This window comes from Salmo salar, chromosome 04 (assembly GCF_965601325.2).
Source record: "Salmo salar chromosome 04, fSalSal1, whole genome shotgun sequence".
Taxonomy (NCBI): Eukaryota; Metazoa; Chordata; class Actinopteri; order Salmoniformes; family Salmonidae; genus Salmo; species Salmo salar.
The window spans coordinates 46833577-46859618 of record NC_138294.1 but is presented as its reverse complement, the minus strand read 5'-3'; the positions used below and the strand labels follow the sequence as shown (position 1 = coordinate 46859618).

At 43.8% G+C, this 26042-nt stretch overlaps 2 protein-coding genes across 9 annotated transcripts; one reads left to right on the top strand and one right to left on the bottom strand.

Annotated features, from left to right (window-relative positions):
• The first annotated feature begins 454 nt into the window (after nucleotides 1-454).
• On the top strand, nucleotides 455-15488 carry LOC106603093 (nuclear factor related to kappa-B-binding protein). 4 transcript variants are annotated; one of them, XM_082974453.1, is made up of 27 exons: nucleotides 455-546; nucleotides 963-1098; nucleotides 4136-4337; nucleotides 4418-4545; nucleotides 4631-4802; nucleotides 4950-5048; nucleotides 5141-5214; nucleotides 5381-5492; nucleotides 5589-5778; nucleotides 6008-6119; nucleotides 6860-6986; nucleotides 7094-7171; nucleotides 7274-7350; nucleotides 7450-7496; nucleotides 7618-7678; nucleotides 7801-7975; nucleotides 8058-8164; nucleotides 8283-8406; nucleotides 8771-8850; nucleotides 9374-9508; nucleotides 9588-9760; nucleotides 9877-10129; nucleotides 11666-11872; nucleotides 12045-12755; nucleotides 12985-13091; nucleotides 13219-13354; nucleotides 13494-15488. In XM_082974453.1, coding segments are annotated over exons 1-27 (3957 nt in total). In that variant the 5' UTR covers nucleotides 455-544; the 3' UTR covers nucleotides 13626-15488. The 4 variants fall into 4 exon arrangements, with proteins under 4 accessions (XP_082830579.1, XP_014051768.3, XP_082830580.1 ...); XM_045716936.2 differs by having other exon boundaries at nucleotides 482-567; XM_014196293.3 differs by lacking the exon at nucleotides 9374-9508 and having other exon boundaries at nucleotides 456-546.
• A 57-nt stretch (nucleotides 15489-15545) lies between these two features.
• Nucleotides 15546-25728, bottom strand: tm45b (Transmembrane protein 45B). 5 transcript variants are annotated; one of them, XM_045716208.2, is made up of 8 exons: nucleotides 25554-25728; nucleotides 23386-23484; nucleotides 21522-21617; nucleotides 17933-18135; nucleotides 17590-17802; nucleotides 17219-17403; nucleotides 16975-17117; nucleotides 15546-16811 (listed from the first exon to the last, which is right to left on the bottom strand). In XM_045716208.2, exons 4-8 carry the CDS (start codon nucleotides 18120-18122, stop codon nucleotides 16709-16711), a joined length of 834 nt encoding a protein of 277 aa, XP_045572164.2. In that variant the 5' UTR covers nucleotides 18123-18135; nucleotides 21522-21617; nucleotides 23386-23484; nucleotides 25554-25728; the 3' UTR covers nucleotides 15546-16708.
• Nucleotides 25729-26042: the final 314 nt, after the last annotated feature.

Genomic DNA, 26042 nt, shown 5'->3' with positions numbered 1-26042 from the left:
GTGTCATTCTCAAAACTTTTGGCCACGACTGTAGTTCTATGAAGTTTTGTGTATTATTATAATCTAATTTGTCTTTTTGTATTGTGTTTTGTTAAAGTAAGGTGGGGTTTTTAAGGGAATGTTTTCATTGCCTGTAAATATATATATTTTTAATTGCACTTCAGACTGCTGTACCTCAGTAAACCTGACAGCTTGTGTACCTGCCTGGTTTAACGTGAACGTCTAGCAGCCAAAAGGTTGCATGTTCTGATTTCGTAACGGACAACTTTATAATTTGAGCTAATTAGTAACTTTTCAATTACTTTTTGGCTACTTACATATTAGCTAACCCTCCTCCTAACCCTTTTAGCGAACCCTTTAATAACCTAACTCCTAAAGTTAATCCTAACTGTAACCCTTACCACTAACCTAGCTTGTTTTAGTCATCGCTTGGCCGTACCTCGAACACAACCCATATCTGGGAAATCGGAAGTACCCAAGGCTGCAGACCGGAAACAGTATCGGTACGTCTTTATTATGATCCCCCGCATCTGACTCTTGTCCGATGTAAGTGTGCTCTATTTTCAGGTAAATTCGTTAATTTTGGCTTTATTAGCAAAACTAGCTAATTATATATTGTTTAAGCACACAATGCTAGCCAGCATAGCTATCCAAAGTGTGCAGAATACTCAATTGAATCGTAATTTTGCTGGTGTCTTATTTTGCTTTGGCTAACTAACGTCGTTAGCGTTCATAAGTCAGCTAGTTTGCATTGGCTTGTTTTTCCATCCATGACATGAATATAATATATAGTTAGCCAGCTAGGTAGCAAGGTAGCTGATTTCTGTAGAAATGTGGCTAACGTAGGCTAAAACGCTTCTAGTTAAGTTTACCTTATCCTAGCTAGTTCGCTAACTGTCAATGCCAGATTCGAGTAATTTTAGCTAGATACCAATGCAATTCATTCTTATTTTTATCTATAGGAATATCAGAATGGATGTCCTTGATCACATGCTGACAGACCCCCTGGACTCAGAGAAGGCCAATGATGGGCGCATCACTGAAGAGTGCATGTTGGGAGACTTTCAAGTGAGCCTTCCAGAAGACCTGCTTGAGGATGTAAGTAGCTAGGGTTTCCATGTAAAAAGCCACATGAGCACTAACGTGAAGTTCTTATGATCACATCAAATTGTCAAATTAAAGCTAAGAGTCTATATATATTTTTTATATTAAAGCATTTACAGTACCAGTCAAGTTTGGACACCTACTCATTCAAAGGTTTTTCTTTATTTTTAATTTCTACATTGTTGAACATTAGTGAAGACATCAACTATGAAATAACACATATGGAATCATGTAGTAACCAAAAAAGTGTTAAATCAAAATATATTTATTCAGCCACCCTTTGCCTTGACAGCTTCCCAGAGGGAATGGCGTATCGCTTCAGAATGCTGTGGTAGCCATGTTTGTTAATTGTGCCTTGAATTCTAAATAAATCACAGACAGTGTCACCAGCAAAGCACCCCCATATCATCACTCCTCCTCCATGCTTCACAGAGGTAACCACACATGTTGAGATCATCCATTCACCTACTCTGCCTCTCACAAAGACACGGTGGTTGGAACCAAAAATCTCAAATTTAGACTCATCAGACCAAAGGACAGATTTCCACTGGTCTAATGTCCAATGCTCATGTTTCTTGGCCCAAGCAAGTCTCTTCTTCTTATTGGTGTCCTTTAGTAGTGATTTCTTTGCAGCAATTCTACCATGAAGGCCTGATTCACGCAGTCTCCTCTGAACAGTTGATGTTGAGATGCGTCTGCTACTTGAACTCTGTGAGGCATTTATTTAGTCTGCAATTTCTGAAGCTGTTAACTCTAATGAAATAATCCTCTGCAGCAGAGGTAACTCTGGGTCTTCCTTTCCGGTGGCGGTCCTCATGAGAGCTAGTTTCATCATAGTGCTTGATGGTTTTTGCTGCTGCAATTGAAGAAACTTTCAAAGTTCTTGAAATGTTTTGTATTGACTGACCTTCGTGTCTTAAAGTAATGATGGACTGTTGTTTCTCTTTACTTTTTTGAGCTGTTCTTGCCATAATATGGACTTGGTATTTTACCAAATAGGGCTATCTTCTGTATACCACCCCTACCTTGTCACAACACAACTGATTGGCTCGAACGCATTAAGAAAGAAAGAAATTCCACAAATGAACTTTTAAGAAGGCACACCTGTTAATTGAAATGCATTCCAGGTGACTACCTCATGATGCTGTTTGAGAGAATACCAAGAGTGTGCAAAGCTGTCAAGGCAAAGAAAAAAATGTACAATGTAGAAACTATTAAAAATAAAGAAAAACCCTTGAATGAGAAGGTGTGTCCAAACTTTTGACTGGTACTGTTTATATGTATATACTACATGACCAAAAGTATGTGGACACCTGGTTGTTGAACATCTCATTCCAAAATCATGGGCAGTAATATGGAGTTAGTCCCCCCTTTGCTGCTATAACAGCCTCCACTCTTCTGGGAAAGGCTTTCCACTAGATGTTTGAACATTGCTGCGGGGACTTGCTTCCACTTGTTGGGCGATTAGGCCTGCCTCGCAGTCGGTGTTCCAATTCAACCCAAATGTGTTCGATGGGGTTGAGGTCAGGGCTCAAGTTTTTCCACACCGATCTCGATAAACCAATGACCTCGATTTGTGCAAAGGGGCATTGTCTTGCTGAAATGGGAAAGGGCCTTCCCACGACTTTTGCCACAAAGTTGGACTCACAGAATCGCCTAGAATGTCATCGTATGCTGTAGCCTTAAGATTTCCCTTCACTGGAATTAAGGCCCCTAGCCCGAACCATGAAAACAGCCCCAGTCCATTATTCCCCCCTCCACCAAACCTTACAGTTGGCACTATGCATTGGGACAGGTAGCGTTCTCCTGGCATCCGTCAGATTCGTCCGTCCGACTGCCAGATGGTGAAGTGTGATTCACCACACCAGAAGACGCGTTTCCTCTGCTCCAGAGTCCAATGGCGGCGAGCTTTACACCACTCCAGCAGACGCTTGGTATTGCACATGGTTATCATAGGCTTGTGTGCGGCTGCCCGGCCATGGAAACCCATTTCATGAAGCTCCCAACGAACAGTTCTTGTGCTGACGTTGCTTCCAGAGGCAGTTTGGAACTCGGTAGTGAGTGTTGCAACCGAGGACAGATGATTTTTACGGGATATGCGCTTCAACACTCAGCGGTCCCGTTCTGTGAGCTTTTGTGTCCTACTGCTTCACATTCGAGCCGTTGTTGCTCCTAGAAGTTTCCACTTCACAATAACAGCACTTACAGTTGACTTGGGCAGCTCTAGCAGGGCAAAAATTTGACGAACTGCCTTGTTGGAAAGGTGGCATCCTATGACGGTGCCATGTTGAAAGTCACAGCTCTTCAGTAAGGTCATTCTACTCCCAATGTTTCTCTATGGCAATTGCATGACAGTGTGCTCGATTGTATACACTTGTCAGAAACGGGTGTGGCTGAAATAACCGAACCCACTGAATTTACGTTTGTGTATATTTCTATGCTTGGTACAGATTTGGTCCGATCTGGACCAACCAAATTTGGTATTGTTTGGTGGCAGAGCTCATTGGAATAATAGCCAGTGTGTAGAATAATACCCAAACATGCAAAGGAGGATATTACATGTTTACCTTTTGTGTGCCTGTTCATAATTAGACATTTCTGTATAGTACAGATCAAGAACCCATGATGTCATTCTGTTACCGTCATTCGGTTACTGGGTGTCGATCCACTTCACACACTGTAGTTCAATAACCAAAATAGATGTATTGTTGTTGTTCAAACTCAAGGTGTTATATCATAGCTGACACCACCATTCCTTCTGCAGACATCTGAATCTGCACTGTTCTTTGAGTAAATGTGTCTTTGTAACATGTTCTATTCAAATGATTCCTTGTGGATAGAGTTGTATGGTTTGATTAGCTTTGCAATCAATGGTTTTTGTTTGGCATACTTTTTAAAGTGAATAATCGGAGTCTCTGCGTCATTCTGGTACTCGTGGAATTGCTTCTCATCATATGCTGTGCATCCATTATGTTTACTGTATCGTGATCGTTGCATTTACAATTCTGTGTATATGTTGTTTTGCAAACAGCCTGAAATCTTCTTCGATGTGCTGAGTGAAAGCACATGGTCTGAAGTGCTGACCGATGAACAGAGGCAGCATCTCCGTCAATTGTTACCGCACTTTCCCGACGACAACACCTCTGAGCAGGACCGCACCATCAGCGACCTCTTCAACAACCAGAACTTCTGCTTCGGAAACCCCTTGCACCTTGCACAGGAACTGTTCAGAGGTAACACATCCCATCTCTCTCAAACTGCTCGTTTTTTTGAGTACGTTTCTGGATTATGTGTGACTCTGTGCTCTCCCCAGATGGCCATTTTAATCCAGAAGTGGTCATGTACAGAGAGCTGTGTGCCAAGTCCCAGAAAAAACGTCAGCTCTCCTTTTTGCAGCAGTACTACCACAAACTCCTCAAACAGATCCTGGTCTCTAGAAAGGTACGGCAGACATCTTCAAGCTTCGGTCTCAAGCACAAGGTGAATGGCCTCCGTCACTATGTTCATATTATTTCGGCGGGTTTAGGAACTACTGGAGTTGGCGGTCCGCAGTGGCCCTGACATCGCGGTAAAGAGAAAGTGCCCCGCCCGGACGCCTGGTGAGATGCAGGAACAGAGGGTCAGAGGAAGAGTCTGCTGGATACTAAGGGAAGTTAAAACGGAGTGTGGAGACCGGTATCCGTCATCTGACGATGATGGTGAGCCTGCTTTCGTCAGCCTGGATTGAAATGGAATTGCGTTTAGCAGCATTGATTAAGAGTCATAGAGTTCATCTTTCACTGTTTGCTATGGGTCAATCCAAATCTGAACCAATCATATGTTGTCCTTTGTGTTTGCGGGTACAGCCTCTTCGCTGCCAACACCTCAGTCTTCTTCCTCTCCCAAACCTACTGTCTTTGTCAGGGGTCTGCCCAGTCTCTCCACCCAGGACATGAAAACCACCGGTCAGTTACAGTCTATCTTATACAGCTACTGTAGTCTATGTATAGGCTGTGCAGATAGACCGACTGAAGATTTGGGACATTTGCTCACACAGATAAGCCAGAGCTGGGAGCGAAGGACATGAGAGCCATGCTACGGAGACATAGAGAAAAGAGGAGACGACAACCGGTTAGTTTCTTCTATGCATCTCCATACACAAAAACATCCCAGAAGTCTGCCGTCCATTTGAATCCTGAAATCAATGTGTGAATGGATATGAGGGACACTCTCGACCTAATATCATCTTGTACAACATCCCCTCGCGTCCTAATCCTAGTCATTCTTATTTGCACAGGATCATCCAGATTTGATGACCTCTGACATCCACTTGGGCGACATGATGTCTAGAGTGGACATTGGTCGTAAAGGCGCCATGATGGGCGAGTACGAACACCAACATCATAAACGTAAAGCGAAATGAATCGTACATAGCTGGACTCTATAAGATCCTGTGATCACAGCTAATGTCGAAACAATCTGAACTTGTACCTTCTATTATCTAGCACTGTTTGACCCGGCTCTGCCCAAGAGGAAGATGAGGGAGGAGAGGAGAAAGAAGATGAGGAGAATTAAAGTGGAGTCCGAGGATCCCTGTCAGGCTCTGATGCCTTCAGAAGCTCCAGCTCCATCACTTGACATCCCAGCTGCTCTTCCTAACACCCCAGTCACTCCGCTGCCCAGTGTCAAGGAAGAGTGAGTTTATGTAGTCATCCCACAAAGATGGCATTTTTACCGGACAAGAGTTTCTAATTAAATATGGCATGCTATTGATACATTAGGACATCTGTGGTCATACAGCTTTACTGATATTCCTGTGCTACAGACATTTCTATGCGGTCATGAATTCAGTTGCACACTGCACTCCATGCTTTTCACTCTGCGTAGGCCTGCTCTCATGTGCATCTTCTATCGCCATCTACAGGCCGTTGGGGGTGGTGCAGGACAACCCTGTCATGGTGGAGGAGATTGCTGTGACCTTCTTCAACCTGCTGGAGAATATCCTGAGACTAGAGGGGCTCGCCAGCACAGCCATGGTATTCACTCATGCCTACCTACACAAGTACATAGCCACACAAAGGTTTTTTTTGTCAGTGGTTCTCAAACTTTTGACCCTCGACCCCCAAGAAGAAGAAGCAGGAGCTGCAGTGTGCAACTGAAGTCGTCGACTTTTATACCTGCATTTTTAGCTGAAAGTCATTCATGTTAGGAGCCAATATCAAGTAGAGATATCATGCCATTTCTCTGGAGTCCAGAGCAAGCAGCTACAGTAGGATACAGCCTGCTTGTATGCAGCAGAGGTTGCAGGAGTGGATGAAAAGTATGGCCTTTTTCTTCCTCACAAATATCGTAATTCATTCGCCAGAATATGTTACATCTTCATCCCATAAGTATTGACGGTAGTGCGATGTTACTGCTGTTTTGAGAAATAGTTTTTGCCAGGCAAAAATCAGGGAAAATGTCACTAATCTAGTGATGTGCGCCCACCAATGCTGACTAATTTATGTGCGCCCAGCAATTCTGATGACTGGTCATTGGTCAACAGTCAAGACGTGCAACTTTTTGGTTCTGCACAGATGAGATGTTTTTGAGACAACCAATTTGGTGCAATACCGTAGGCTTATGTTAGTAACCAGATCAAAATGGGTCAGTTTTACACTCGCGACCCCCAGTTTGAGAACCACTGGTGTATGTGATGAGCTGAACTCTAACTTTGTATTGGAACTGTTATAAGACTTGAAAAGGATCTAATGATTCATGCATGTCCTGGTGTTAGTTGGAGGAGAAGGTCCGACAGTGGCAGACATCTCCAGCTAGTTCTCTGAACCCCCGGTTCTCCTCGGCCTCCTGCTGGTCAGAGATGGTGCTGCCGGCCCTGCACTTCCTGGCTGGGGAGACTAAAGGTGAGCACGGCAGACTCCCTCTCCTCTGGATCATTTAAAGCAGTAATGTGTCATATCGTTATCTTTCTTTCTGCTCTTCGCTCACCATCTTTCGATCTCTCATTCAGTTGGTAAGATGGCTCTTCCCAGTGGCTTCACCCCTTATGTTGTGTTTAGGGAAAGCTCACAGCAATGGAAATGGATTGGTAAGATCTCTTTTGTCAGTTAGTTGATTTGTCCAAATTCTGGCACAATGCAAATGAAAATATTTCAGAAGTTTGAGACGTAAAGATTTGTCTCAATCTCAGGTCTTGAAGGTCCCAGTCAGGATTTGAGTGCTCTGTGGCAGCTGTGGGTCGACTCCAAGGACCTGGTTGTGGTCAAGGTATTACAATTACTCATTTTCACCTCTCACTCCTCTCTGTCAGGGTGGTCGTTTTCTCTTCTCTGTCCACTTTGACTAAAATAACAATGTCCTCTACAGGCAGAATGTGAAGAACTAGGAGAGATGACTTCTCCCACCCCTAGAGCGTAAGTTTCCATGTTACTCATGTCACGGATGACCTTACTCAGAATTACTTAGTGCATGTGTTCATTGCCATAGAGGGATTTTATTGTAATACTGTTTGCTGTTCTCTCTGGAACCGTGCAGTTGGATAGACTACGTGGTGCGGGCCAGCACTGGAGACGAGAGGCATGTTTTTCAAGTGCAGGTCAGTGTCACATCTCTACCTTTTTTTTAGTCTAGGATCTCTTCTGTATCGAGTATTATTCATAAAGACCACACACATTCTCTGCAATCGTTACGTGTCCATGTTCTTGTTTTGATCATCAGGAACAACAGCGGTATGACCAGCCACACAAAGCCTTCACCTTCAGAATGCATGGCTTTGAGTCTCAGGTGGGGCCTGTTAAGGGGGTCTTTGACAAGGAGATGTCTCTCAACAAAGCCAGAGAACACACTCTGCTGCGCTCGGACCGCCCAGCCTATGTCACCATCCTCTCCCTGGGTAAGACTGACCCCGTCGTCAGTGTGAGATGTTGTTGCGGAAGCTTTAGGTTAGATGTGACTGGACTGCTGCTCCTCCTCAGTGCGGGACGCAGCAGCCCGTCTGCCCAACGGAGAGGGGACCAGGGCTGAGATCTGTGAGCTGCTCAAGGACTCGCAGTTCCTGGCACCAGATGTCACCAGTGCTCAGGTTAGAGATTCACTGTTGCTGGGTTATTGTTGTCACTCGTATACACAATGTTTTGACACAGCTGTTCGGTCGGTGTTTGTCTGACTGAGCAAGGCACCTGGTGTGCTGTTTCCTGCAGGTGAACACGGTTGTGAGTGGGGCTCTGGACAGGCTGCACTATGAGAAGGACCCCTGTGTGAAGTACGACATCGTCCGCAAGCTGTGGATCTACCTGCACCGCGACCGCGGTCAGGAGGAGTTTGGTGAGCAGCACATTCTGCCAATGGAATAGGATAGGAATTGTCACAAATGCCGTAACCTCGTCCCCAGGCTATTGTGCACCGTGCATATACACCTGGGATATCAACCACTCAAAGTTGGCCTTGGTGGGAGTGACCTACTGAGTAAAATATTTGTCGTCTTTTAATTTTAGCGAATCGCACGACTGCGAGGCGTGGCTCTGCTTTTGACGTGCTAGCGAATGGGTGAAGGTGTTGTGGGAGATCTGTTGGTAGATTAAGCCAATGCGCCGAGAGTTTCTCCCGGCTCTCTGTGTTGGCTAACGAAAGGCCAAGTTTGACGATTACAACTACTTTAACTACAAGTCGTTATTCTTTCCCCGTCCAGAGAAAATTCACCAGGCTCAAGCTACCGCTGCCAAGGCCAGAAAGACACTGCAGCAGAAACCTAAACCTGCATCCAAGCCTGTGAGTCCCACCGCCTCTACTCTGCTGTACTGCTGACAAATAGATGGTTCATAACCTCTATACTGTATACTCTTACATACCCTCTCTGGAGACTTGGCATCTTTGAATGTGGAAAGTCTTGGCTGAACCACTTGTCAATGGGATCCTGATGGACTAATCAAACTGTTTCTATATAATGAGCGCCGTTGTTGTCTGACATGCACTGAGTGGACAAACCATTAAGAATACCTGCTCTTTCCGTGACATAGACTGACCAGGTGAAAGCTATGATTCCTTATTGATGTCACCTGTTAAATCCACTTCAATCAGTGTAGATGAAGGGGAGGAGACAGGTTAAAGAAGGACTTTTAAGCTTTGAGACATGGATTGTGTATGTGTGCCATTGAGGGTGAATGGGCAAGACAAACTATTTAGGTGCCTTTGAACAGGGTATGGTAGTAGGTGCCAGGCTTCACCGGTTTGTGTCAAGAACTGCAACACTGCTGGGTTTTTCACGCTGAACAGTTTCCCTATGTGTCTCAAGAATGGTCCACCACCCAAAGGACATCCGGCCAACTTGGCACAACTGTGGGAAGCATTGGAGTCAACATGGGCCAGCATCCCTGTGGAACGCTTTCAACACCTTCTAGAGTCCATGCCCCAACTTAATATAAGGAAGGTGTTTCTAATGTTTTGGACACTCAGTGTATATTATGGTATGTGTGTTGATGGTGACTAACCATCCTGTGTGTTATAAGTCTGGCAGTAAGGAGGGTGGTGGTAAGACCTCTGGAGGCCTGGATGCAGGTGATATGGTGGGTCCCATGTCCCCAACTCCCAGCACCCCTGGAACCCCCAAATCACCCCTCACCCCTGTAGCCACAACCCCCACAAAAGCCGGGATCCCAGATTCAGTCAAGACCGGTCCTGGGTCAGTATAAAACAGCTTCCGTGGATGAAGTCTTTTCAGGCTCGATTGAACACATACAGTATTTGTATTTTCTTGATGTTATGGAAGTACTAATGCCCTGTTCTCTTCCCTCTTAGTGTTCTCTTAGTGTCTCCTCCCCCCATTTCTCAACTGGGGACCCTGTTGTCCAGCAGCCAGTCTGGCCCACAGGTCTCTCAGCCAGCTACCTCCCAGCACTCAGCCAGGGTAGTGGGCCACCAGTCAGGCTCTCTGCCCCAGGTAAGACTGGTCTCTGCCCAGACAGCAAGAGGACAGCAGGCCATGTTGGTGCACCAGACCCCTCGACAGATCAGAGTGCCAGTCACCGTGGGTGCTAAGGCCATCACACAGGTGAATAACTGACCATTCTGTTACCAACAATCTTATTCTGACTACTGAGTCTCTTTAGTTTGAAATCAATTTTGAGAAGAGCTAAAAATATTTACCTGGAATTTGCACCGTATTTAACTTTAACTATTAATCAGCAGTGCTGAGCGATTAACCAAAACTTTGGTTCATTTTCATTTTTTTAAACAACTAACTGACCGATGTCTGTTCAATTATTTGAATTCCATTTTGTTTGTTCTTTTCCTGAGCTCGATGTGCTGTTTCTGTAGAGAGAAATCAGATCAGGCCTGAACTGTGCGACGTAGTAACGAGCTGTAGTTACAGGCCAATATTCTACATAGTTTAGTGCAGAAAACATGGTAATTAACTACAACGACCATAATCCATTGCGCGGCCGGTTAAACTTGTCCGGTCTGTGCGGAGCAGAGAAGAGAATGCGCAATCGAGAGGGATTGAAAGCATTTGCTTTGAGAGCATGAAAGTACTGTGTGATTGATAGTTATTTAGCAGTCAAAAGTATGCCTTATTTACTTTGAAGAACTACTAAAATAGTGATTTTTGTCAGACAGCACAAGCAGCAGCTCTATAGAGATGAGATGACTTGGAATGAAGTAATAAAGTCATCAAATAAAACAAATATTAAAGTAATGTGAATAAATTATGGTTAATAAGTGATACGCAGTAATACAGCAGTGGTGTAAAGTATATAAGTCTAAATTACTTGAAAGTACAACTTAAGTCGTTTTTTGGGGTATCTGTACTTTGATAACATTTACTTCACTACATTCCTAAAGAAAATAATGTAATTTTTACACCATACATTTTCCCTGACACCCAAAAGTACTAATTACATTTTGAATGCTTAGCAGGACAGGAAAAGGGCCTATTTCACACACTTATCAAGAGAAAATCCCTGGTCATCCCTACTGTCTCTGATCTGTCGCACTCACTAACACATGCTTCGTTTGTAAATTGTGTCTGAGCGTTGGAGTGTGCCCCTGGCTATCAATAAATAAAAATACAATTATTCCGTATAATTTGCTTTATATGAGGAATTTGAAATTATTTATACTTGTACTTTTACTTTTGATACTTAGGTATATCTTAGCAATTACATTTACTTTTGATACTTAAGTATATTTAAGACCAAATACTTTTAGTATTTTACTGGGTGACTTTTACTTGAGTAATTTTCTATTTCTATCTTTATTTTTACTGAAGTATGACAATTGAGTACTTATTCCACCACTGATGGACAGTCTCTACCATCATGGGACTTTTATAAATTGTATTATTCTGTGTCACAGCATTCAACCCACATAGTTCATAGTGCGTTTTAATGTCCCAAAAAATAATCGATATCGAAAACTGTGATAATTTTTTCGGAATTGAACCGACCTCAAAAAGCACTAATCGCTCAGCACTATTAATCAGACATGGTCTTGAACCACAGACGAAACATTTCTTTGCTGTAATGCACCGGTGCATGTAATTTGAAGGGTTGTGTTTCTCCTCTCTTCACACTGTTACCGTGAGCAGACCGTGGTGTCGTTACCACTAAGGACCCAGTCTTTTGGTAGCCCCATCCAGGGGCAGGCAGCCAGAGGGCAGACGACCCTGTCGATGTCAGGCCTGACCACTGCTCAGACTGGCTTCCCTGGCAGCCCTGCACACCACCCAGCCTCCCCCGCTGTCCTACAGGGAGTCACCAGCCAGAACATCATCCAACAGCTGAACAGGAAAATGGTATATTTCCGTAGGAGCCATTTTAAGAAGGGTTTGCATGGAAAAAAGCTTTCAAAGAGAACATTTTAATCTTTATAGTTTCAATGTAATGTGTTCACGAAAGAGCCTTCTTTTTACATTTTCTTGAAATCATTTTCTGTGTTTCATGCTCACATCATTTCTGTCTCTAAAGGTGGCCATCACAGGCCAGATGGGCGTGAAGGCTCAAGGTGGAGCAGCTATTCCAATACCCGCTACGAATCTCCGCATCCAGGGCAAAGATGTGCTCCGCCTGCACCCCTCCTCCATCACCACAGACTCTAAAGGACAGACGGTGCTGCGGATCACACCTGAAATGATGGCCACCCTCACCAAGTCCCCCGTCACCACCTTCAAACTCACCCCCGACATGTTAGGCACCGCCACCACCAAGAGGATATCCACTACTCTCCATTTGACCCCACCCCACCACTCCTCCCCCTGCAGCCCAGCCTCCTCCTCGGGTGACGTTCTGACGAGCAAGGCCTCCGCTGGCACCACCACCCTGCTGAAGGCTGCAGGGGACGCTATGCGCCTGATGCCCACCCTGGCAGTCGCTATGGCCGAGCAGAAGGCCAGAACCTTCTCCACCGTCTCCTCGTCTGACTCGAAGAGTGGCACCACCGTACGAATAATGCCCGGCCTCGGGGTCATCCCTCAGAAACGGGGTCAAGCCATCACCGTGACAACCAACACCGGCAGCAAACCAGTCTCCACTGGGGCTGCGACTGTCCCCATAGCCACCAGCGGAGTGGCCGTAGCTAGAGGGGTGACGATTGGCCCTTCTGCCTCAGGCCCTCTGACTCAGGGAACAGCTACTGTTCGCCAGGTCCCCGTCACAGCCACAGTGGTGTCCACACAACCAGTAAGACCCACAGCTTCATCAACATGACTATTATCTACCTCTTCTATTTACTGTGGGATTCAGGATGGTTGTATAATAACAGCACTCTAGGAGTCGGGAGGTTTATCGTAAAGGGATATGTTTTATTTTCAAGACATTCTATCTAGCCACGTTCTCTATAGCCCCCACCACCCCACCTTTTGAAATGGTCTTCCAATGATTCTCCCCATCTTTGTCTTTATTTCCCCAGGGGAAGCTACCAGCTCGGATCCCAGTGCCTCTGTCTCTCCTCAGCCAACCACTTAAAAGCAGGAGTGGGATGACCACGCCCATACTGAAAGGGAACATCAGTACGAAGTGAGTCGTCATGTTCAGTTCAGCCTTAATGGTCTGTAACAATATATGTGTCAAGTCTACCCCATGGCAGTAAGCAGCCTGGTATAGACTGACTGGGGTGTCTCTCTCTGGTCTCTGCTCTGTGCAGTATCAGCAGTCTGGGCAGGAACATCATCCTCACCACCATGCCTGCAGGCACCAAGCTGATAGCTGGGAACAAGCCAGTCAGCTTTGTCACGGTGCAACAGTTACAGCAGCTGCAGCAACAGGGACAGGCCACTCAGGTCAGTCAGCAGCTTATTCAATACTCACCTAGCACCCAAACAAACTGAATTCAGTTGTAGGAAAAGTAACGTTTAGTATGCAGGAGCATTTCCTGACCAGTGGTTGGTAGGAGTGGTTGATGTGCCTTGTCTCCCCCAGGTGTGTATCCAGACGGTGCCAGCCCAGCAGCTCCAGCAGCGCTCTGCAGCAGGCTCCCCCGAGTCTGTGTCCGCTGTCGTAGTCACCACCGCACCCTCACCCAAACGGACCCCGGACCCGCCGGCACAGTGAGACGCAGTCCCAAAGCCTGCTACTGCTCTCTGCGGTGCTACAACCTGCGCTTCAGAGGCAAGTGATGCTTGGGAGCCATAGCGCATCTCAATGTCTCTCAATGTTTTGGAGGACACTGATGTCTGGAGCGTTTGCAGCAGAGGAACGGAGGAGAAATCCCAGGACAGCGTGAGACATTTGGTTTCACCTGACATACAGTGCCTTCTGAAAGTACTCCTACCCCTTGACTTATTCCACATTCGTTGTTACAGCCTGAATTCAAAATGGATTAAATAGATTTTCTTTCTCACCCATCTACACACAATACCCCATAATGATAAAGTGAAAACATGTTTTTAGAAATATTAGCACATTTTATTGAAGATTAAAAGCATATCTCATTTGCATAAGTATTCACACCCCTGAGTCAATACTTTGTAGAAGCACCTTTGACTATGATTACAGCTGTGAGTCTTTCTCGGTAAGTCTCTAAGAGCTTTCCACACCTGGATTGTGCAACACTCCCCATTATTCACTTCAAAATGATTCAAGCTCTGTCAAATTGGTTGCTGATCATTGCTAGCCAACCATTTAAGTCTTGCCATAGATTTTCAAGCAGATTGAAGTCAAAACTGTAACTCGGCCACTCGGGATCATTCACTGTCTTTTTGGTAAGCAACTCCAGTGTAGATTTGGCCTTGTGTTTTAGGTTATCATCCTGCTGAAAGGTGAATTCCTCTCCCGGTGTCTGGTGTAAAGCAGACTGAAGCAGGTTTTCCTCTAGGATTTTGCCTGTGCTTAACTCCATTTATTCCAGTCCATCCATTACGATGAGCCGTCCTCCCCTCAGCAGCCTCAACTGATTACAAGCATACCCATAACATGATGCAGTCACCACTATGCTTGAAAATATGGAGAGTGGTACTCAGTAATGTGTTGTATTGGATTTGCCCCAAACACAACACTTTGTATTCAAGACAAAAAGTGAATTGCTTTGCCACATTTTTTGCAGCATTACTTTAGTGCCTTGTTGCAAACAGGATGCATGTTTTGGAGTATTTTTATTCTGTACAGGCTTCCTTCTTTTCACTCTGTCAATTAGGTTAGTGTTGTGGAGTAACTACAATGTTGATCCATCTTCAGTTTTCTCCTATCACAGCCTTTAAACTCTGTTACTGTTTTAAAGTCACTGTTGGTCTCATGGTGAAATCCTGATTCAGAGGAGTTGTATTAAATGCAGAAGACACATTTCAGTTGAATGCATTCCGTTGTACAACTGACTAGTGTGTAGGCCAGTGACAAAAACAATCTACATTTAATCCTTTTCAAATTCAGGCTGTATGGAAAAAGTAAAGGGGTGTGAATACTTTCCGAGGGCACTGTATCTGTTGTGCAAGGCTAAGATTTTGCATCACCATGGAATAGATGGAATTTAATTGCTTTACTACAGTAAGTGTCAGGCAAGGTTCGGTCAACAGCTTGCAAATGTCATTATGCAAACTAGACTGAAACTACCCTAGTTTCTTCTCATGGTAAACAGACTGGAGGTGTTTTTTCACCTGACCTGTTGATTTCTATAAAACATTTCAAGTTGATTTGCTATTCATTTCCATCCACTTTAACGCCTGACTAGTATGATGTCTTATCCAGTAAGCAGATACCTAGAACAATGTATCTTTAATCTCATGGATGAGGTGATAAGGCCCTCCATAGACTTATCTTATCACTGCGATTAGTGAAGATTCCAGTGCGAAGTTTGTAGTTCCATCTTTTGGGTATGGTATGAAAATATGATCACAGAATGTAATCGCTCCATAATCTTGTCTCATTTGTTTGTGTTAAATGTTGATGAATCTGGTAGTAATAAAGTATTTTTTTATGTGGTCTTGTAAGTATTTTGTACCTTAAATAAATAATTATAAAAAAAAAATTACTACACAATGAATGAAACAACATTTATTGGAAATATATTATCTCTGACAATCATTAGACATTCTGTTTTCCGGAGGGAAAGAAGCATGTTGCTCTGTAGCAGGGATCTCCAACCTTGTTCCTGGAGAGCTACTGTCCTGTAAATTCTCTCCAACCCTAACCTAGCATACCTGATTTTAATATTTAGCTGGTTGATCAACTGAATTAGGCTAGTTACAACTTGGACTGGTGCGAAAGCTACAGGACGGTAGCTCTCCATTCTGTATAGCCATAGGCGGGACGAGTATGCAAATGTTTCAACTGTCTTAATAAGAGGAGAGGAAACCCTGGCAGGTAACGTTGTCGATGTCGGGTTATAATGTCGGGTGTATTCATTAGTCAGATTGTGTTTTCAAAATGTTTGGTCTGCTGCAAAATGTTTAGCAACAGAAACCGTTTACTCCAAACTGAGAACGTTTCCATTGCAATACAATATGTTTATATTGGACAAATTCAGGTAGGTCCTATCCCCGTTTCGTTCTGTTTGGTTTTTAAATTGTTTTCCATTGCACAACGTAATGAATACACAACGGGTGTTAATGTGTCACAACACAACAAGAAACGTTGAAATTCTCTCACCTCCAAGGAATACTTTTACATCTCACCTATTTCCCCCGGTCTCATAGCAACCTCAGTTTTGAAAATCAATTATTAGCTTTTATACTTTGAATTACATTACATTTGTCAGGGCTCAGTAAAGCATTTTATTTCAAATTAATTTGTCTTGAATCTGAACTCGACAAGGCATGTCATTATTTAATTGTTAAAATGACGCTCAAAATACACATACACAGTAGCACGGTTACAAACCTCGACTAACCGGTGTCCCCGCACATTGACTCTATACCAGTACCCCCCTGTATATAGTCTCGCTATTGTTATTTTACTGCTGCTCTTTAATTACTTGTTACTTTTATTTCTTATTCGTATTTTTTATTTTATTTTTTCCTTTAAACTGCATTGTTGGTTAAGGGCTCGTAAGCATTTCACTGTAAGGTCTACACCTGTTGTATTTGGCGCATGTAACTAATACAATTTGATTTGTAACGAGAAACCAACAAGAGAAACCACCAAATTTCAGACAAAACAATTGTGGAGAATCTACTACTGTAAACACTTCATGATGTGTCTTTCTACTCTTCATCTGACTCCTGTAGCAGGGCCTTCTGGGAGCTAGATGTCTTTCTCATCATGATCTCTATGTCACTTCCTCTTCCCGAACATCTTTGTACACAGCTGTTAGGACCAGAGAAGAAGAAGACATGGATTAGAGTTGGCTCATACAGGCAGTGAATTTACTCAAGCTATGTCAATGTAATGAGTTTATTTGATGATGTTAAACTGACCTATTAAAGATGCGATATGACAAAGATATATTGATAAAAAGGAAGATGCTCACCACCAGCCGATGCAGTAGTTGATGGCAACGATCAGCAGGGCCACAGCTAGATGCCAGCAGAAGCACATGGTGATGAACATGGTGTTATCGTGTGCCTGCAGATCCCACTGTGCTCCGTTTAATGGGTACAGCACGAATCCAATCTGAAAGAGTACCCACTTTGCTCAGTTCCTCTGTGGGAGCGTGATGCGATTGACTCGTTTGAAAATGACAGTGGTTCATTTGGTGGTGGTTACTGTTTTACCTGAAAGAACCAGGAGCCTTGCAGGATGGTCATGCTGGTCCTGAGCAGTTCCAGTACGACGTTATCTCGCATGAACACCTCCAACAGGGTGATGGCCGCCCCACCAAACACCGGCATAAACAGCATGGAGTGGATGTGGGTATCCAGAGGAGGACGCATGTGCACATGGAAGTAAAACAGGAACCCTGGAGGGGAATGGAACATCCTGGAATATTGATACAATATGCAGATAACATCTAATCTGTCTACCGGTCAAAGAGCAAATAAAAACGGACAATTATACTGATGGTAGGAATACCTGCTAATTAATATCTGCCTCTAGTCTGGTAAGGGATATGTAACAAATAACATTCAAACTTTTGATACTGTACCTTCAATAAAAAAAGCCAGGGAGAGAGCAAGGCGGTCAAGACCAAGTGGGACTGGAAGCGATGACATAGTGAGGACTTTAACAACTCCAGCGATACTGAAGAAGAGGTACATAGTGCTGTGCTGCCAGTTCATCAGCTTCACCCAGGACTGGGTCTCTCTGTTGTAAAGGTGGGCATGGGGCCCATCAGGCACAAACTGCTCTGCCATGATGCCTACAGAGTGACAGGACAACATCAGGGTCAAACATCAAGCCTCTGGCAGATCATTCAGAGGTTGAGAGACTCAATAGTGTAAGATCTTAAAGAGAGAGCAGTCCAAATAAGTGCACCAGGGAAGACTCACCCACAAAGGCAAAGAAAGTCATGAGTGCCCCCTCGATTAAGTCTATTCTGTTAAAGAACAGGGGCAGTTTTTGTCTTCCTTTAGGCTGATGCCTCCTCCAACAGTGTCGGAGAGGGTACATCACTGACCAACACAGGCCTAACAGCAGAAAGCAGCTGCCAGGAAGGGCATGTCCCTTGAAGTTGGCCATCCTCCAGTCAACCCTGACAAATGAGGAATGTGAATTATGCATTAAATGTGAAATAAATTATAGGAAAATTGTTTTGTGCTAAAATTAAGTACCATGGCAAATAATTGTTTGAGCAACTTAATATTTTCACAAAACTTTAATAAAAATGTGCAAAAAGGCGTGTGTGAACTAAACAATGTGTCGGGGTAGGTTCCTTGTCAATCATTGGCTTATTGGTGCAATCAGCAATCAGACAATATCTTCTTTAAGTAAACCAATCAAACCTTTATTAATGCAATTGCAGACAGAAGTTGACAACGGAAACACAGCACGCATGTTTCAGAGTAAGTTCTGCACCCCACCTAAGGGTGCAGCTGATTTTATACACTCCCTAGTGGTATGATCACCTACGTCAATGTATGTGTTTATCAATAAACTGAGGTTACCTTATAAGGCAACCTAGTACAGTAGCTTCTCAGAATTTATTAGCATTGTCCAATGTCACACAAGATCAAAAATGTCAAAACCAGACAGTGATTACTTCTCTTTATCTAGTGTCGGTCTGACTTAGACCTGCAAGCACACTCTCACAACAGCCAGGGCTTAACCACAAATACTAATATAGATAGCTTGTGCAATGTATTGCGGCAGAGATTTTAGACACATAGCAACAGTATCTATTATAAGGCCTGCAGCAAAACATATGAATCTTAAGGTCCCCTTAATCAAAAATGGGTAGGGTCTTTGGGACCCACCCCGTACATTCCCCCCTCTGAGACAGGTTCAATCATAATATTCTCCTCTGAAATAAAAATAATTGGCAAATCCCCAGGATCCATTTGATCCCAGGGATGGCCTGCTAAAGGGAGAAACAACTCCTGAGTTACTTGGAATGCTGGTGGGGTGGGGTGAGTCTGTCTATATTCCCATTCCTCCTGAGTCCTGGGAAGAACCTCACGCGATGGATAGACAATGGGATTAAGAGAAACCAGAAATGCACCGGTCTCACCTTCAGCACGATTTGTATCAGCTTCCACCAACACCATCACTCCAGCATGTTCAAGAGCAGTTTCAGTCTTCTTACAAATACAAACAGTAGCCAAAATCACCAAACCTCCTACAACCCTCTAACCCCAGCTGTGCCCTGGACACCATATGTGAACTGATTGCCCCCATCTATCCTCAGAGCTCGTGCTGCTAGGTGACCTAAACTGGGACATGCTTAACACCCCGGCCATCCTACAATCTAAGCTTGATGCCCTCAATCTCTCACAAATTATCAATAAACCCACCAGGTACAACCCCAAATCCGTAAACACGGGCACCCTCATAGATATCATCCTAACCAACTTGCCCTCCAAATATACCTCTACTGTTTTCAATCAGGATCTCAGCGATCACTGCCTCATTGCCTGCATCCGTAACGGGTCTGCGGTCAAACGACCACCCCTCATCACTATCAAACACTCCCTAAAACACTTCAGCGAGCAGGCCTTCCTAATCGACCTGGCCCAGGGATCCTGGAAGGATATTGACCTCATCCTGTCAGTAGAGGATGCCTGGTCATTCTTTAAAAGTGCCTTCCTCACCATCTTAAATAAGCATGCCCCTTTCAAAAAATTTAGAACTAGGAACAGATATAGCCCTTGGTTCTCTCCAGACCTGACTGCCCTTGACCAGCACGGAAACATCCTGTGGTGTTCTGCATTAGCATCGAATAGCCCCCGTGATATGCAACTTTTCAGGGAAGTCAGGAACAAATATACACAGGCAGTTAGGAAAGCTAAGGCTAGCTTTTTCAAGCAGAAATTTGCATCCTGTAGCACAAACTCAAAAAAGTTCTGGGACACTGTAAAGTCCATGGAGAATAAGAGCACCTCCTCCCAGCGCCCACTGCACTGAGGCTAGGAAACACTGTCACCACCAATAAATCCACTATAATTGAGAATATCAATAAGCATTTTTCTACGGCTGGCCATGCTTTCCACCTGGCTACCCCTACCCCGGTCAACAGCCCTGCACTCCCCACAGCAACTCGCCCAAGCATCCCCCATTTCTCCTTCACCCAAATCCAGATAGCTGATGTTCTTAAAGAACTGCAAAACCTGGAACCCTACAAATCAGCCGGGCTAGACAATCTGGACCCTCTCTTCTTAAAATGATCTGCCGAAATTGTTGCAACCCCTATTACTAGCCTGTTCAACCTCTCTTTCGTATTGTCTGAGATTCCCAAAGATTGGAAAGCTGCCACGGTCATCCCCCTCTTCAAAGGGGGAGACACTCTAGACCCAAATTGCTACAGACCTATATCTATCCTACCCTGCCTTTCTAAGGTTTTCGAAAGCCAAGTCAACAAACAGATTACCGACCATTTCGAATCCCACCGTACCTTCTCCGCTGTGCAATCTGGTTTCAGAGCTGGTCATAGGTGCACCTCAGCCACGCTCAAGGTCCTAAACGATATCATAACCGCCATCGATAAGAGACATTACTGTGCAGCCGTATTCATCGACCTGGCCAAGGCTTTCGACTTTGTCAATCACCACATTCTTATTGGCAGACTCAACAGCCTTGGTTTCTCAAATGATTGCCTCGCCTGGTTCACCAACTACTTCTCTGATAGAGTTCAGTGTGTCAAATCGGAGGGCCTATTGTCCGGACCTCTTGCAGTCTCTATGGGGGTGCCACAGGGTTCAATTCTCGGGCCGACTCTCTTCTCTGTATACATCAATGATGTCGCTCTCGCTGCTGGTGATTCTCTGATCCACCTCTACGCAGACGACACCATTCTGTATACTTTTGGTCCTTCTTTGGACACTGTGTTAACTAACCTCCAGACGAGCTTCAATGCCATACAACTCTCCTTCCGTGGCCTCCGACTGTTCTTAAATGCAAGTAAAACTAAATGCATGCTCTTCAACCGATCACTGCCCGCACCTGACCGCCCGCCCGTCCAGCATCTCTACTCTGGACGCTTCTGACTTAGAATATGTGGACAACTACAAATACCTAGGTGTCTGGCTAGACTGTAAACTCTCCTTCCAGACTCACATTAAGCATCTCCAATCCAAAATTAAATCTAGAATCGGCTTCCTATTTCACAACAAAGCATCCTTCACTCATGCTGCCAAACATACCCTCGTAAAACTGACCATCCTACCGATCCTCGACTTCGACGATGTCATCTATAAAATAGCCTCCAACACTCTACTCAACAAATTGGATGCAGTCTATCACAGTGCCATCCGTTTTGTCACCAAAGCCCCATATATTACCCACCACTGCGACCTGTACGCTCTCGTTGGCTGGCCATCGCTTCATACTCGTCGCCAAACCCACTGGGCTCCAGGTCATCTACAAGTCTCTGCTAGGTAAAGCCCTGCCTTATCTCAGCTCACTGGTCACCATAGCAGCACCCACCTGTAGCACGCGCTCCAGCAGGTATATCTCACTGGTCACCCCCAAAGCCAATTCCTGCTTTGGCCGCCTTTCCTTCCAGTTCTCTGCTGCCAATGACTGGAACGAAATGCAAAAATCACTGAAGCTGGAGACCCATATCTCCCTCACTAGCTTTAAGCACCAGCTGTCTGAGCAGCTCACAGATCACTGCACCTGTACATAGCTCATCTTTAAATAGCCCATCCAACTACCTCATCCCCATACTGTGTTTATTTATCTTGCTCCTTTGCACCCCAGTATCTCTACTTGCACATTCATCTTCTGCACATGTACCATTCCAGTGTTTAATTGCTATATTGTAATTACTTCGCCACCATGGCCTATTTATTGCCTTTACCTCCCTTATCTTACCTCATTTGCACTCACTGTATATCGATTTTTCTTTTTTCTACTGTATTATTGACTGTATGTTTGTTTTATTCCATGTGTAACTCTGTGTTGTTGTATGTGTAGAACTGCTGTGCTTTATCTTGGCCAGGTCGCAGTTGTAAATGAGAACTTGTTCTCAACTAGCCTACCTGGTTAAATAAAGGTAAATTGTTTTCCAATTTTTATAGGGTCATCCTACAGTGGGTGTAATATGTATGAATATGCCTATACAAATTCTTCTCTATCTCCTTTCAGTGTGTGTTAAACAACGGTGGGTGACACTGTAATCCTAATTCTACTCTCACTTAATCCAGGCTATAGTAAACGGTTCTACTAAACTCAAATATATTTCACACGTGGGACGCACAGAGACAACCGCATGATAGACTTCAATTCCTAATATTATATCTTAAGGGTGTAGAGTAACAGTAATATTATATTCACCAGTGCCCCTGGTGAAAGCGTCACAAAGTAATTTTCTATGAAAATCTCTACAGAACACAACTTCCTTGTAGTAATTGTACTGGTATACTAAGGGTTGTTCATTTCCTATACTGTCCAATGGTAGGAAAGTGCCACTAACAAATATGTTCAACCTTTTATTCAAATAAGTTCTGTCCTACTCCTAACTTTTTATTCCACCATTGGGCCATTACCCAATAAAACCACCATAATCTGCAAGAACAAACAAACAAATAAAACACAACACAATATTCATAAACAATTCAACTCATTATTTAGGTAATTGACGCTGAATTACCTCTACAAAATCATCCTACCACTCTGGAGTACTACATTTATTCATCAATCATTCATTCCAGGCCTCCCGGGTGGCGCAGTGGTCTAAGGCACTGCATCGCTGTACCACCAGAGATTCTGGGTCGAGCCCAGGCTCTGTTGCAGCCGGCCGCGACCGGGAGGCCAATGGGGCGGCGCACAATTGGCCCAGCGTCGTCCGGGTTAGGGAGGGTTTGGCCGGCAGGGATATCCTTGTCTCATCGCGCACTAGTGACTCCTGTGGTGGGCTGGGCGCAGTGCACACTGATCAGGTCACCAGGTGTATGGTGTTTCCTCCGACACATTGGTGCGGCTGGTTTCCGGGTTGGATGGGCATTGGTGTCAAGAAGCAGTGTGGCTTGGTTGGGTTGTGTTTCGGAGGATGCATGGCTCTTGACCTTCACCTCTCCCGAGTCTGTACGGGAGTTGCAGTGATGAGACAAGACTGTAACTACCAATTGAATACCATGAAATTGAGGAGAAAAAAAGGGTAAAAAAAAAAAAACATTCATATATTGACATCATGCATTTCACCAATAGCCAGTTATGTAATATCTCCAATCTAGAATTCGACTATGTCATATTCAAAGTTTATGTAAATATTTGGGTTGAGTGAGGTGCCACTTACTTGGTGAATGCCAATTAATTACAGACTTAGATTAAACAGGTGTCTGCTTACCTTGTTTGATTTGGAGCTCTGGCACACTGGTGTGGAATCTCCTCCAACCGGACTTGACACTCACTCCTGGTAGGTTCCTTATTCCTTGTCAATCACTGGCTTATTGGTGAAATCAGCAATCAGACAATATCTTCTTTAAGTAAATCAATTAATGCAATTGCAGACAGAAGTTGACAACGGAAACACAGCACGCATGTTTCAGAGTAAGTTCTGCACCCCACCTAAGGGTGCAGCTGATTTTATACACTCCCTAGTGGTATGATCACCTACGTCAATGTATGTGTTTATCAATAAACTGAGGTTACCTTATAAGGAAACCTAGTACAGTAGCTTCTCAGAATTTATTAGCATTGTCCAATGTCACACAAGATCACAAATGTCAAAACCAGACAGTGGTTACTTCTCTTTATCTAGTTTCGGTTTGACTCAGACCTAGCCTGCAAGCACACTCTCACAACAGCCAGGGCTTAACCACAAATACTAATATAGATAGCTTGTGCAAAGTATAGTGGCAGAGTTTTTAGACACATAGTAACAGTATCTATTATAAGGCCTGCAGCAAAACATATGAATCTTAAGGTCCCCTTAATCAAAAATGGGTAGGGTCTTTGGGACCCACTCCCTACAAATGGAAATGGGAGTTATTTTAAAATAGGCCTATTCAGTCATTAGTAATCCAGATTGTAGTATTTGTTCATCTTGTGAGGTCAATTTAGAACAGGCATTGTGTACAGGTAATTCCTCCCATGCATCCAGAACAGGGCTGGATTACCGCATTTGGGGCCCTGGGGCAAATTTCCTGCAAATATACACATTTTGTCATTGCTTATGACGTGTTCAAGACGAATAGTTTGAGAAATGGGATCTATCTCCTGGAGGGCCGGATGATCAAAAGGGCACGCAGGGCACATGCCCTTTTTTTAGAGGGGGTTGTGGGTCCCCTGGAGGTCGTGGGCCCCAGGGCACTTGCTCTGCATGTCCTTTCGGTAATCCGACCCTCCACAAGATAGATACCAGTTCAAACCATTTGTCTTGTAAATAGAAAATGCCTATTAATTTGTGCAGTCCCAAAGGAGAGAAGGGTAGAAAGAAACTTGAGATGGATAGTAAAGGATAACAAGGCAAGACAATTCTGTAGTTTGCACACCAGTTTGTTGTTTCCAGCCATGTCAGATAATTGATGTTAAAATATGTCATAAAATATTTTGTTTGTGAGATATTGACAGCAAATCTATAAAAAGGCACCTGGTATTATTGTGAATGTACCTTACTAAAAATGGTGTGTTGACTATGTAGGCTACACTTTGCTATGTTGTCTTTACTTGAAAAACAAGAGTTTGAAAACTGGCTGTGTGAGTGATGTAGGTGATATCATTGTCCTTTAAGTCATGCTTGCAGTGAATATTGGTTTGTTATTTGTTTATTAGACTTTACACTAGGCTAAAGTGCCATCCTTTTTATTTGTTGGTTGTTACGTTCGCTGTAATGTAATGTATTGTATACCTTTGGTTGGTTAAAGCTTACTGTTGTTTCGACAGAGGACATATGAATAAGGTGTGTGTGTGTTGACTCCAGGATCTTAAGCACAACAAATTTGTAACATATAGTACAAATTGGATTCATAACATATCATATGAATTGCAAAAAATATTTATAATAATAATAATAATAATTTGCCGGCCGTGACATATTTTACGAAATGGATGACGTAATAGACAATTTGATGAAGTAGTACACAAAAAACGGGGCCCACTTTTGGCTCGTGAACGCCACTTTCAAAACTACTGGCCGAAATAATCAAATGTTTGGGAGTGGATATTTAACATAGAAGAGGAGTGGTAGGTATTTCTACCTGGATTACTATTTGTCAGAAAAGGTTTTCTCGACTGGTCGCCTCGCATTCGACATTGCGTAGAATATAGTCTTATTTTCTGTCAATTTGTATTTTCTCATTAAAATGATAAACTAGGAAACATTGATTTTAAGTTTGAATGGAGCAATTTCTCCTCTTCTGTTCAGTCCTATAAATGTAGCCTTCAGACTTGTTGACATTTGGCCCATTGTCGGGTTAACGCCATAGACTTTGGACCCTCACTCATCAATCATGAGAGAACAATGTTTTTACACAACAACCACAAAAACACAGAGACAATTTTAAATGTTCATACCTTGTTCGTTGTCACGGCGCAGTTGGCCGACCTCTCCCTCCCAAATCAGTGAATCCTGTTAGTTGAGATGAATATTGAACTAACAGGGGGTCTAGTACCTGTGTCCACACACACCTGCTCATCTACCTGTAGTGTAAGCATCACGTGACAACGCCCTTGCTTGCTTTGCATGACTTGACTGCGACCAAGGAGCACAGCACCCAGGGTACTATCTACAAATGGATAACACATGATACGCTTATGTTGACTATCTGTTCATTTAATTAATATATTTTTCTTTGATCATTGTAATGCGTCAATGGAATGATGTGAGGCACCTGCAGTGTAGGCCTACTTCAATAATACAATACTAGTTTTATATGCAAACAGTTTGATCCTCAATATAATATAGCTATTTTGTGTTAAAGTTGTCAATTTCAAAATAACCAAAATTGGGCTATTATTGGCACTACTGGTGTTTAACCCCTGAAAAGGTTCACATCACTCTTA

Bases quoted from the DNA above. Each gene is read 5' to 3' on its own strand.
- LOC106603093 (XM_082974453.1), top strand. The intron at 5,049-5,140 runs GTCAGTTACAGT...TTGCTCACACAG, and splicing joins CCAGGACATGAAAACCACCG to ATAAGCCAGAGCTGGGAGCG. The intron at 12,756-12,984 runs GTAAGACCCACA...TTATTTCCCCAG, and splicing joins CAGTGGTGTCCACACAACCA to GGGAAGCTACCAGCTCGGAT.
- tm45b (XM_045716208.2), bottom strand. From the start codon at position 18,122: ATGGCCAACTTCAAGGGACATGCCCTTCCTGGCAGCTGCTTTCTGCTG. The intron at 17,404-17,589 runs GTACAGTATCAA...ATTCCCCTCCAG, and splicing joins CCTGGCTTTTTTTATTGAAG to GGTTCCTGTTTTACTTCCAT. The intron at 17,118-17,218 runs GTAAAACAGTAA...GTACTCTTTCAG, and splicing joins AAGGCTCCTGGTTCTTTCAG to ATTGGATTCGTGCTGTACCC.